Source organism: Talpa europaea (assembly GCF_964194135.1).
Source record: "Talpa europaea genome assembly, chromosome: 13".
NCBI lineage: Eukaryota > Metazoa > Chordata > Mammalia > Eulipotyphla > Talpidae > Talpa > Talpa europaea.
The window spans coordinates 30,364,710-30,378,512 of NC_140080.1; the positions used below are offsets into that span (position 1 = coordinate 30,364,710).

Below are 13,803 nucleotides of genomic sequence, written 5' to 3' on the forward strand. Positions count from 1 at the left end.
ATGTGCTGAGAAATAAACAAGTCTCTCTTCCCCAGCCTTTGAAGCCTTAACTGTGAGATACATTTGGATGCTCACAAAAGTGTCAGTTTTGATTCCTTCCTCTCAAAATTTTGCAGTGCTGAAACCCTGTGGGCCTTCAAGCCATGTGTGAACACCAGCATATTAGTAAGACCTGCAACTCATTGAGATTTCGTCCAACATGCAAGGGTTCACAGCAAACCCTGGAGCCACATGAATAGATTCAGATATTGATGGAGGCCTTTTAACTCTGATGCCCTCTTGTCCTCATGTCACTCTAATGATGCCTTTTTAACATTCAGGTTTCTGCTTTGTTAAGGTACAATTGACAAATTAACTGTAAGGCATTTAAAGACTACACTGTGAAATGGTTCCCACCATCTAGCTGATTAACATCCATCCCTCACATATTTACCTTTTTTGGAGAACATTTAAATTCTACTCTCATAGTAAATTTATTTATGATATGGTATTATTAACTGAAGCCACCATGTTTTATATAAAATCCTCAGACCTTATAGTAGAAAGTTGTACCCTTTCTCAACCTTTCTCTATTTCCCTCTTTTAAACATGTATACATCTGTGAATATATTTAGCCACCATATCCTTGTTATTTAATCTTGACATTATAGTTAGTCACGCTTTAGCCATATTTTTGCCATTGGTTGGAAAAAATCCATACATGATGATATGTCAAAAGGATAAAGGCATTGGCGCACTACCACAGCTGGTGGCCGGAGCTCACACTCCTGAAGCAGTCACAGTTCCTGTGGACTCTGGTCTTGACACAGTTTTAGGGCCAATAATGAGCTAAATGATTCTCCCTAACAGGCAATTAGCATTTGATTGCCCTCACTGTAACATTTTTTCTTAAAAATGAACTTTGAATGCAAATGCCTTTTTATTTGCATATATTATTGAGATAACGAGTGATCCTACTCATCAAACACCTCAATTAAGATAGTGTTTTTAATTTTCCAGAAATGCATACATTGACATTTGATGTCATTGAGAAGAAGGGTTCCAGTGGAAACAAAAACCATATTTGTGAGGCGGACTGATTATTAAACTCCCTCTTGATCCCTCGGTTGCTATTTTTATCAAGCTGCTCTTACAGATGGAGCAGCCAGTCTGAAGGAAGCCAGATGTCAGTGATCCATGAAAAGTATGAATTTTACACCCTTATTCCAGCTGCAAATGAACATGGCCATTGAGGTTTTTGGAGACAGGGATTGTGGTTAATTACTGATAAAGAAAAGGTCACTTAAAAAAAATTCAGAGTTTTTTTTTAAATAAAATTATGTATGAATATCAATCTCTGTAGAAATTATCCAAGCCTGAAACCAGTTCAGTCCATAACATTCTCCAACTGAACATAGAACCAAACAAAATCTGAGTCATATCAGGAACACATAACTCTGGTCTGTGCATTCTCTCCTAAGTCTGTGTATTCTGAGTTTTAGTTAAGAGCAATAGTGGTAAAATCGCCACAAGATTTGCAGTCTTCTCCTAAACTTCAGCTCCCTCACCTGTAGGAAGGGAATAATGAAGTCAGTCTATCCCACAAGCACTCAGGACCACTCAGAAATAATGGGTAACAAAAGCAAATATTGTAAAACCTTATGCAAATGTCCATGAGAAGAATGATCAAAACTTTATGTACTGAGATAGTTAAGGAAATCATTATTTAAATTGGCTTACATTTTATTCTACAGTGGTATATTCAGCTTAGCTATTTTTCTAAATGACTATATAATAGTGATAGTTAACATATATTTACACATTTGCCTTGTTCCAGACACTGTGCTACATGCTTTATATGAATTATTATTTTAAATTCACACAATTCATCATATGTTATGCTTAGCTGTTTTCCTTAATGCCTAACCATAATGATTAACATTTATTATACATTAACCGCATGCTGGGCATCGTGGTGAGTGCTTTACATGCATCGTCATTTAAAATTCCCACGAAACATTATGGTATAGGTGCTGATGTCATTCCCATTTAACAGGTAATGAAATGAGGCTCAGTTAAATTTAACCACTTTGCCAAGGCTACACGACTTGTGAGTGGTAGACCCGTTCTTGAGAGTCCATGCTTTTGACTGGTATGCTTTTCCTCTTATATTCCTCCTGCACTTTTAAAAGTTTCTTAAGGCTCAAAATTTTTCCATTAGAGTGCAGGATCCTTGAGGGCAGGAAAATCATTTGTTTATAAGGTATATGTAGCTGGCCCTTAGCACTTCTGATGCTTGTTGTATGGTGCATGATTGAATCATTTAATCAGTTCTTAAATATTTGAATTTGGATTGTTCATTAAAGAAGAACAATAAAATAAAGGTGTTAATGTTTACCAGTGTCCTCCTTACAAATACAGGAGCCAGGTAATCCTATAACTGCTAGTTTCTATTTGTAACTGACAACTTTTAAAATATAAGTTGCACAGGAAAATTAATTTCCAGTTAGTGGCTCATAAGTTGCTAAGTGAGATGGCTAATAGGTTGTATTAAGTCCCTTGGGAGACTAAGAATATTGAGGCATTTCCACTCTTGAAAATATTCCAGAAACATTTTACATATTTCCAAAGGCATTCAACTTATATCTAAGTATCATCTTCCTTATTCTGTGTAAGTTGAGGTGAAATAATGCATATTGGCTACAGTGCATAGTAAGTGCTCCATTAGCATTCAATATTATTAGCTGTGTTGGTTTATTTCAATTACAATGATTGTATTTCTAAAGCATTCACATTCTCAGTTACACTAGTGTCAATAATAATTTGCTTGTATAACAACATATTTTGAATAAAAGAAAAAAGATGTCTATTTATCCATGATATACATGAGTTCATACCTTACCAGTCATGTCCTATAGGAAACAAATTATCATTCTGCAACTCCTTACAATACTTTATATTGATTATATGTTTAGGAATACTTTTCAAACAGTTCTGCTAATGTGGGCTTTATCTTCCATTATGTCTCAAACTGAAAAATATTATCTAGTGTCCCTCAATTTGAAAGGATTTCATCACCAATTTATTTTTCAGCAAAAATGTAGAGAAGAGGTTCTCCTCAGTGTTTTCAAACTACCCTATGTATCAGCTGTCATAAGTAACTAGGGCTTTGTATGTGCCTCATTTTTTTTTTAATCCTTATTTTATCTATTTGGAAGTAGGGAATTATTAAACTGCCTGTTTTTATCTAATTGTGGATAGCTTCAGATAGAGCTGAAACAGTAAGTTTCAGCTGAGCAATAGTTACATGTTTTTCTCCCAAACATTTGTCCTGCAGTAAAATAGTGAACCTTTTGAGTGTTTCATTGACCTCTGTGACACATGAGTATAAACTGAATATTTACTGCCAAGAAAGTGAGAGCAACCCTTAAATTGTGAAAAGCCAACAATGAAAAACTAACATGCTGGATATTTATCTGGGAGGAAATGTTGATGATTTTTACTAAGCAAGAGATCTTCACAGCTACCCTCCAGGATACCACATGCATCTGCAATTAGCCTCAGTCAGGCTCCTCATAGTTCTGATTTTTTTCTGGGTTAATTACTGCCTAAAGGAGTTAGCTAGTCTACATGCCCCTAGGCTTAGGAGCAAGTGTTTTTGGAAATTAAATGTTTATAAAATTATAATTGTAACCTAGAACCTTGGTAAGCTGTTAAATAATTGAGCCAATGTCATTGTTTAAAAGATCTTAGAGAATGAGTTTGAATTATATCCCTATGTCTGTTCTGGATTTAATAAGAATCCATTCATAAATCTGAGAAGTATGCCCAGTGCTTCAGAAATAGGACCCACCAGCAGGTGGCATTCTGAGGCAAAAATTCACTGAGTTCTACCAGACAGGGTCAATCATTATTGCCTCTTTCAAATCTACCCTGAATCCATTCAGCCTTTAAATTACAATTAATGGCAATAGCATCTTTGTTATGTCCACTCAGCCATGCTTAAGTGAATTGACAACTTTAAACTCAAAGAGAGAGATTTCTCTGATTCTGAGTTTCAAAGCTTATGTCAAAGCCCTGCCCAAATTACATTTCTTATTAAGATCATATTCATTTTGAGGAAATGGATGTCTAAAGGACATATTTTCAACAAAGAAAAAAGAAAAATGTCATTTTTTTTCCTCCCACCTGTAGTTATTTAATGGTGGCTACTATTAGATATAGCCCTCTTCTTTCTCCTACCCCTATTTATATAAAGATAAACACAGTCACCAAAAAACCCCAAAAACCATTAGGTTAAAAAGATGTTAGTAGTGAAGTAGGAGGAGAAGAGACAACGCACATACTCTTCCAGGAATAAAACTGTACTCCAACACAAAAGGTCGGGGCTACCAGAATGAGGTATCTGTTTTGAATGGCTTTGTAAACTTATACTTTCAATGAAAAGTGAAAAAAAAAAATTCCTCTGCTAACCCCCCAAATAAAAAAGATTTCAAACTCAGATTTACAGCTAAAAATCTAAGCAATGCACTAGAGGGAGAGGGCTAATAAATAAAAGTTTAATTCCATATTTCAGCAAGAAAACAACCTCTACTGGAAAAATCATTATGAAAGAATCATCATAGCTGCTTACATTGATGGTGAAATACGCAGACTTGTTCCTCCTCTAGATGACCGGAATCCGGTGTTGAGTAGCTGGAATCTGGCTCCCCATGGGTGGTAGCCAAAGAGGTGCTGCTCTCCGTGGTGCTGAAGTCCGGAGCGGGTGGAGTGAGTGGAGTTGCAAGGATGTGAAAGCGCGCTTTTCTGTCCTTTGTGCTGCAATGGTAAAAACTCGCCTTCTGAGACAGACCCGTGTTACCGTTCTTTTTCTAATCTTGGGGAAATTTCCCAGGGAGCATGACGGAGGAGAACAATCCGTGTGTGAGACTGGCATGAGGCGTGGTGATGGGTTGATGTAGTCCCCACCCCCTTTCCCAGACAGTGGCTTTAAAAGGGAGATAACAACTCTGCCTTCCTGCCATAGCTCCTCATGAATTCTACCTAACTTCCCTCATGCTTCAAAATATCACATGCTTCTCTCTCTCTCTCTGTCACTCTCTCTCTTCTTTCTTTCTCTCTCTCTCTCTCTCTCTCTCTCTCTCTCTCTCTCTCACACACACACACACACACACACATCAATTATATAAGGCACCAGCGGGTTCTGACTCCTGAAGCTGAATGTTCATAGCTAAACACATGGGGAAAAAATGAAGAATGAGCTGCTTTCCTACCTGTTGTATCTATGTGTTTACAGAGGGAGAGAGTTGAGAAGAAATCTAAAACCAGAGGAAAGAACCTGAAGAATGATTCTAGTTTTTTAAATAAGCCTCAAGATTACACCCACCTAGTCTTCTGTGAGTTATACATCTTCTGACTTTACAAACCTTTTGTTTCATGATATGTTAGCATTACCTAGGATAAAGAAAGGCCAATGGTGTAGATCAGGTTTGAGGAGTCTGGTGTTAGGAATAAGACTTTTAAAAGGATTAGCTTTCCTTTGTAGGATTTCCATTTCTTAAAAGGAAATTCCTAGTGAAAAAGCCATTTTCTCCACAGTATCCACTGTCACCAATTGATATGTTAACAAAAGTTCTACGATTCTTAAATACTAAGGGGTTTTGATAGTCTCATTGGAGAGAAACCGCCTTAATAGATCATTCCCAAGATCTACTTGGGTCATGGAACAATAAATCAGAGTGCTTACTCCTTGAAGCCAACTCATGGATTAACAACCAACAGTTTGTGAAGACCATTACTGTGTACAAATGTGATATTTAGGATGAAAAAGTTGGCATATAATGTATTTTGCACAATGCCATTCTAGGTTTACATGCAGATCAGATTGCACTGGTTCATTAATACACTGCTAGCATTTTCTCTGGAAACAACATGGTGTGTGGGGAAAGAACTGAAATTTTGATTCACTTATTAACCTTGCTTATTTTGGCCACAGCATTAAATTTCATTGAATCTTAGTCATCTCATATGTAAATGGGTGGGTATCAATGGGGGTAGTAGTGTCTTTTCCCAATTGTGTGGTGATAATTAATTGAAATAACATATACAAAACATCCAAAAGAGTTTGCATTTAAGTGGTGCATAATAAGTTGAAGTGTTCTTTCTCCCCTCCTTTCTCAAGAAAAGTTGAAGTAATTCTCTAGTCAAAACTCTCCAAAAAGCTTAGCAAATGATTTTATTCCTATAAACCTTCACACAAGCTTTCCAATGTTAATGATTAAACTTTATTGTATAAAAGACCTTTGTAAAAAGACATTTTCTTAAAATGAGGATTTCCTTTAAGATGTTTTGTAATCTTGAAGGACAAGGAAATTTTATTTTTAATTAGTATCAGCAGCAGTTAAAATACATTTAGCTAATTTGAATACAGTGCTGATGAATTGAGACCTCTTTAGTATTACACTGAAGTGTAGTACAAAATATAATATGTGAAGCCAACAAAAGTGTTTTAAGCACAGATTAGAAGATTAGCTCTGACACTGATAATTTCTTTTTGATTGGGATCTTCATCACCATGATTAGTAAAGTAGTATAGAATAAGATACTCTTAATTATAAAGGAATTTTTTTTAAGGATTTTGGGTTGTAACTTTTAGTTAATAATGATGGAGATGAAGTGTTTTATTTTGTTTTTCATAGTCAAGAGAATATTTTCATGATATTCTGATACGAACTATGCACTTGTTTCTGCAAATGATGAGCTCATTAAAAAACAGACCATATTTTAAAAATTGTGCCTATGATAGCACAACAGTTATATATAGAGGAAATTAATTACTTTATAGATATTTTAATTGAAGACAGGTCAGAGTCAGGCCACATAGCTCTTCAAAAGTGAGGGGAGAAGATGATTTTTTGTGGAGATTCCAACCTGTAGCATATTATTATTATTATAGGGCACTTATCACTTCTAGATGGTACAATACATGGTAAGTGGTTCAGTGGGTAAATACTTATAATTTGAAAAATGTTACATACATAGCAAAACATTTTCAATATACAGTGCACGGAAGTAATTAAGTTCTTACTATCGAGAGTGAAAATTCAAGACACTTAGCTCTCAGACTATAAGATGTTTAAGGTTCCTGTGTAAGGTCTTGAGCTTTGCTTTCTCCCAGTCGCAATCAGACATAGGTTCACAGTAGAGTATGTACCACTTCTAGTCAAATTTCTTGTGATTTAATCCCAAATTTTCCATCCTCCAAGTGTTCCTTTTAGTTTACTGCCTATAAAAGGAAAGTGACAACTGCCCTTTGCTTGTAGAATTATCTTAAGCATAGAATGATGCAATTCACAAAAAGACCTATAACAGTGCCTGGCACATGGGCAGAGCTCAGTGTATGTCAGCTTTCATTCTTGCTTAGTAAACATGCTGTTCACCGTTGGTTTTCAGACTTTGCATGCTCCATTATCACCTACCCACCTTGTGAAATATATAAAATACAAATTTCTAATACTCTTTCATCAGAAAATGCATATTTTGCAGTGATCTCTGCTGATTCTGACGCAGGTGATCTATAAATCACACTTTGAGAAAATATTGCTCTTGTCTGTTGAAGATGAAATTGTTTAGAAACTGCAGTCATAACCACAAATGTCTGTGTCAAATGTCTGAATCTTTTGGGACACTCTTTCTCTTTCACTTCCTCTCAGGATGTTCCTTAATCGTCCATGAAACTTTGCTAGATTACTGGATACACTGGCTATTTCTCTTAAATAGAAACAGCAGTATACTAGGCAGACTTTGTACACTTCTGATTTAAGAGAATGATCAAATCAGTCCCTAATGACAAAAATTCTAGTTCAAGTTACTATAAGCCTATATATCGAGCTCATTAAAAAAAATAGATCTCATGTTGGTTCATGACAACATTACTTCAGAGCTGCTCCAGAGTGACCCCAAGGTCTGGTAAAAATCCTGTGCACCTCTAGATTATATTAAAGTCATGAAAAATTGTGTCTTATATTCACAGATGGGTGGAGAGTGACTAGAGTTGGACCTGAGTCTCAATGTAATGATCAGTAAGAAGGATGCTGAATTGATCCTTTCAGTTTTATGGAAAATCGTTGATCTGGCAATTTGGGATATAACTGTGAATTTCAGAGACTGTACTTTTTAGGATATATACCAGCTATTATTAGACAATAACTAAATACTTTTTAAAATAATCAAATAGAATTTAATATGGAATAATTGTTCATATTTGGTGATCCTCTTTCAAAGATGGACTCACTTATGCAGGGGAAACAGTGAGCTGATAGACCCTGGATTTCATATCCCGCAGGTCTGCCTCAGTTGTGAACTGTCTTACCAAAGTCATCCTTAACTCGGGCAGCCTGTATGCAGTGGTTGAGAAAGTTAGGAGGATGTAGGCCCTTTTAGGAGCACTCTTAGGAGCAGTCCTTATTCCAGACTTCACTTACATACTGGTCACACTATCACAGCTGGATGTCTCCCAATCCTTTCTCTCTCTCCCTTTTATACATGTTGAGTCCTAATAAATGTATTGTCCTCAAACTCTGGGTCAGCATTTGCTTCCAGAGAATCCAACCTGTGCTAATTGGTACCAGTGTGCTTTGAGAAAGTGGGTGATAAGACGGGTCTTTGAGGCCAGATCACCACCATGCACCTGACAGTGAGTTTCAGTGGCGCATACATAGCCCTTGGAACAAGAATACTTAGATTCATTACATGGTAATGGTTCCTCTAGTCCTTCCTCAAAGGGCTTTGTGGTTATTTATTTGCATAACATTATGCTGGAGAAAGGGTAATAATAATAAATGTGCACCGTATAATCAGTATAGGGACATAAACTTACCAGGCATTTTGAGATCTTGGCTATGGAGTCTGAGTTGACATCAATATCCAGAAATCCTAAGACTTATTGTGACCCCCTTGTTAAAATGATGGTATATGGTGATTACTAATGGAGTTCTGGTCAAGGAAGCTTACAGGAGGTCCACTGTGCCCATGAGCCCACTTGATCCAGGCTACTCTATGATCCAGGATGTTAAATGAATTTGGTATACTTAAACAATTGCTGTAACTCTATACTGGATTCTAGTCATGTGAAGTATGAGCTATTATAGCAAGTAAAACCAAGTAGAAGGTTCTTGAAACTATCCAGCAGATCAAATAGCATTAAAGGTTAGAAGATATTTTATATATAGTTTGTGTTAAGCTGCAGCAAGAGGAACCTAATGTGTGCCTTTGAGATGCTGGAGCATGGCCTTGCCATGTACAGTAGAGAATTATAGATATACCTTTTAAAAAACAGCTTCTGAAATGCTGCCGGGTCCCAGCAGAGATGGCTCTTTCAACTGTAAAAGGCTAAGTGACTGTATGTCCAGAACTGTCCATCATGAGCTGGATCATATCAGATCCACAAATCATAAGGTCAGATGGGCTCAGTAATCCACTGCCAAATAGAAGTGATTTATTTAGGACTAAGTGACATCTAGAGGAGCTTCTATTCCATCCGGAGTGGAGAGGGGGATCTAAGTACAAGAGGTGGACCATGGCAGACCCAGAGAGTACCACCCAGCTTCCCTCCCAAGGAAGGACTTGCTGCCAGCTGAGAGGATTATAATCAGCAGAGAGTCTCCATATTTCAGATCCTTCAGCCTCTACCTCAGTCTTAGAGACTGTCTTTCATGAGATGACATCTTCCTGGCAAGCTGTTTCTGGTGACTAAACAACAGAGGGAACACACTAGCCATTTTGAAATGGCACAGACCATATTCACTTCAGAGCATCCTGCCAGGTTGGCAAAGACTTGATCAACATGCATTTCCCCTTTGACTAATCCTGCTTCCTCTGTCTTTATCAATATTGATTAACAACAAATATCTTGCACCCCTAACTCCATCTCTGATCTGTTTCTGGAAATCTCAGCCTGTAACACATTACTTACAGGGAACTATAGATTATAAAACACAGAAGAAGGTGAAAAAGGGCCAATACTCAGTGTGGGAACATAAAACTGCTTGATTGAAACTAATGTGCACCTATCTCCCTGAGTCCTGTCTGTACACTATAGACAGATTCTAGATTTTCTAGGAGCCAGAGTAAAAGAAAAGCAACTCAAAACTGTGTGATCATGTGAAGGACAACAATTCCCCATTCTAAGATCAGAAAAAAAATTTTTTGAGAAAAAACACTAGTGAAATGAGCAGCCTTAACGATTATACTTGTACTGCTTGGTTAACTGGATGTGCATAATTATTCGTTACATTTATTTCAACTGAAATTACAGTCAGTCACATTATCCTAAGCAGGTTTACTGTTTGTCACACTCCTTAGGCCCTGGTAAGTGGGGATGGATTCATCATTGGAACCAGTTACCCAAGGGTGTTTGGCTAAGATGGGTTCATTGGAGGTGGAGTTCGTAGAATCGATGCTTAGTGGTTTTCCCCAGGCTTTCATCACTTATTTCCTCCTCCTATGCAAAAGGACATTTTTGGTTGAGTTGACTTAGTACTCCTGTGGGTTCTCTTTCTCTTGATAGCAGCATTGGTTGGTATAATTCTGTAACAGTTTTGTGTGTATAGTAGGATAAAGAAAATGGGTAAATATATTGGGTTTTGGGGAAGCAAGGTTTTTAATATATGGGATGGTCCTCCTGTGCTAGGTCTGCCTTCAGGAATGGGCATGGTGGGTTTGTATTGTGTCAATTTAGCTACAATTGCTTTTCCCAGAATTTCTTCCCCTGCATGATTTGAAGTCAGTGGGGCCACAGAAGGCATTTTGCAGATGTGGAAGGTGGAAGTGAAGCAGCAACCATATTCTTTATGCCCAGGAGGTCCCCTGCAGGCTGCTGCATGCTGGCATGTGTTGTCACTGCTCTGGTGGCTCACTTCCAGTCTGTCTGCCTTTTGCCATTTGGCTTCCCTGAGCCTTGGGCCAGAGGCGTGCTTAGCTGTGTGATGAAGAGCATCAGCTTCTTGTGCAGGGTGCCTCCACTGTCGGAGTAGGGGCAGAGACTGCCGTGGATACCGGCCCTTTCTACTGTCCCTCATAAGTTCCAGTTTTTCTTTGTTTCTCCTATTTCTCATCTGTCTTCTCTTTCTCATGACCTGTTTTTAGATTCAGGGTCTAGAATAAGAAGCAGATAGAATAGCTTCAACATAGATTATTTTATCTGCTCTCAGTTGTATAAAGCCACATCCCTATAGTTCATCTTTTAATCTGTCATAGTGCTTTTGCTTTTCTAATTCAACCTTGTCAGATACAGTAGGTAATAAATTTCATCAGAGTAGCTGCATCCCTCAAGCTTGCTATTGCTCCATTACTAGTATAATTCTACAAAAGATGCCCATTTCCTGGGGAATAAGAAATGAGGTTCGGGCCTCCCTGGTGGCGCAGCAGTTGAACACTGTGCTGTGAAGCTGCCTGCAGCCTCTGCAGCACCGGTTTGATCCCCGGCCGGCTGGTCAGGGTCCCACATGGTGCCCGCTGTTCCCCTCAGCATTGTATTTTGTCAGTCTGCCTGTTCTGCTCCCCGCTCTGGTGAATTCTCTCACCCTCCTGCGCTTCTGACTGTACCCAGTGCTTGTATAAATAAATAAATCTTTAAAAAAAAGGTAAAAAAAAAATGAGGTTCTGTGCCTGGGTCTTCAAGTTCTCTTTCTTCTTAGCACATATATTTCTTACTTCTATCTTATTTGAATTTAATTGTAGAATAATATTTTCACTCTGTCAGCGATTACAAGCTATAATGATAGCCTTTCTTAATGTGATGACAAAATATCATGTAACTTTGAAAATGTCACTTTAGTAATTTCTAATACAGGCATTGAATGATTTATAGAATTAGTGTGTGCCAAACTGCCAGTTTTCACATTTTGAACATAACATGCAAAAATAGTACCTTTTAAAAGTTAAGGTATGCAATATTAAATATAACAAAAAATGTGAGTTGAAATACAAGCTCAGAGAGGCAGCAAACTGTAGTATTTGGAAATGTAAAATAAGAGTGTCCACGCCTGCCTGGAGCTCTAAGGCTCATTAATCTTGTAATGCTGGGTGATGAGTGGGCTTCTCTGTGCTTCAGTGGCCTCCTCTACTGTGCTGGAGCATAATGGACTGCTTGTGGTTGTGAGGTAGTAGGTGTAGAGTGTTCAGAATAAAGAATTGTGCAATGCAAGCAGAAAACTTTGGTTTGGTTGGACTAAAGTAGAAACTGAATTTCCCTGCTCCATGAAGGCAGGGACCAGGTCTGTCTACCATAGTATCCCTTTGCTTGACCCATCGAAGGTGTATGATGTAGTGGCCTGGCCAGATCCCCCGTCAGGATGTGGTACCTGTTTCCACTACTGCTGGGAGTCTGGCCTGAGGACTTGCCTTAGGCCAAGGGAACTGCCAAGGTTAATCTTCTGGGGATGGGATAGGGTCTTCATACCATTGCTGGCGGACAGTGCATGTGAGCTAATGCATGTCGACTATGAATAGTTCCACATGGGTCCACAAGCCTGGGACCCCTATCATCTCTGCTTCACCCCCTCTTTCCTCTCTCCATTCATGCTTTCCTCATTCCCATCGAGGTGCTGTTTCAGATCTCTATCCCAAAACTTGTTAAAGGCATGTGAGGAGGAAACTTTTGGGGGTGGTTCAAATATTTATTATTCTGCGTTTAATGTGCTTAATGGTTTAATGGGGGTGTATATCTGTCAGAATTCAAATTTCTTGAATTAAATATTTGTGGCTTATTGTATATTGATTATACTTTAATAAGGAAAAAATTAGAGGGACAGTGGGAAAAAAAAACTAAAGTACATTTTGGTGACATCTTACTCTTAGTGTTCATCTAATTTATTGTCTACACTCTTTGCATTATACTTTTGCTTTTGAACCTTGTTCCCCACCAAATCCAAATTCTCTTTTACACAGATAATCCTGTAGTCAGTCATTCTCTTGGATAGACATTCTCTGCACATACTCCAAGTCAGATCCTGTTCTAAGTACTAGGGATAAAAAGGCAAATTAGGCCAATCCTACCAAGTGAATTCATGACCTTCTGGGGGACACTGGACTACAGGAAATCCCTGTGTTGACTTTGGTACTCATGAGTCTCCATAGCTTGGCTTTAACCTATGATGCTAGAAGTAATATGTTTATAGTGTAAAATGAGACAGATGCACAACAAAATAAAGAAGAAAATGATCACACTCCAGTGCACTTAATATCATTTATCACTTACCACATGCTTTCTCCCATATCAAATCTTTGAAGAAATAGTTTTCACCGGAAAGCTGTATTTTGTGAATTTGTACATTTTAACATAACTCTTAATGGCATCTGATTTGGGGCTTTTATCCCACCCTTACCCATGTCCCTTTGGGACTATCCTCAGAGGCACCTGGAATAGCCCCACAGCACATCCAGTGATCTATGCCCACTCTCAGGTTCCCTGGGCCTTCTTTCTTCACTATGATTCCTATTAATTTGGTTTTATGCAGTACTTACCACATGTCCTTAACTCTGCCCCAGTAAAGCACTTGTTTCCCTCGCTCGCTCCACTTTTATGATGTAGTATGAAGGGAGCACAGGTGCACACTGGGCATGGTTGGCTGTGAGGGCCAGAAGGAGAGAGGAGGAGCTTCCCAAGTACATAAAAATGTTATTTTAAGTTCCATTTGCCTCCATTATTGCTCACCATTTCACAGGTACAAAGAACCTTTCCCTTTAGTCAGACTCTCTAGGGATGGAAGGAGACACAGGAGACATGGCAGTTACTCTACTGCTTGCTCATCAACATTCCTGGCA

The 13,803-nt window shown here is 38.2% G+C and overlaps 1 protein-coding gene across 1 annotated transcript in view; it reads right to left on the reverse strand.

Moving 5' to 3' along the window:
• TRPC7 (transient receptor potential cation channel subfamily C member 7) overlaps positions 1 to 13,508 on the reverse strand; it is a gene marked incomplete at both ends in the record, with an annotated part of 151,748 nt that extends 138,240 nt beyond the window's left edge. Inside the window, 2 exons of the mRNA XM_084252620.1 lie at positions 10,896 to 11,000; positions 13,504 to 13,508. Of these exons, the coding sequence (XP_084108746.1) occupies positions 10,896 to 11,000; positions 13,504 to 13,508 (110 nt within the window). The remainder of the gene's footprint in view (positions 1 to 10,895; positions 11,001 to 13,503) is intronic.
• Positions 13,509 to 13,803: the final 295 nt, after the last annotated feature.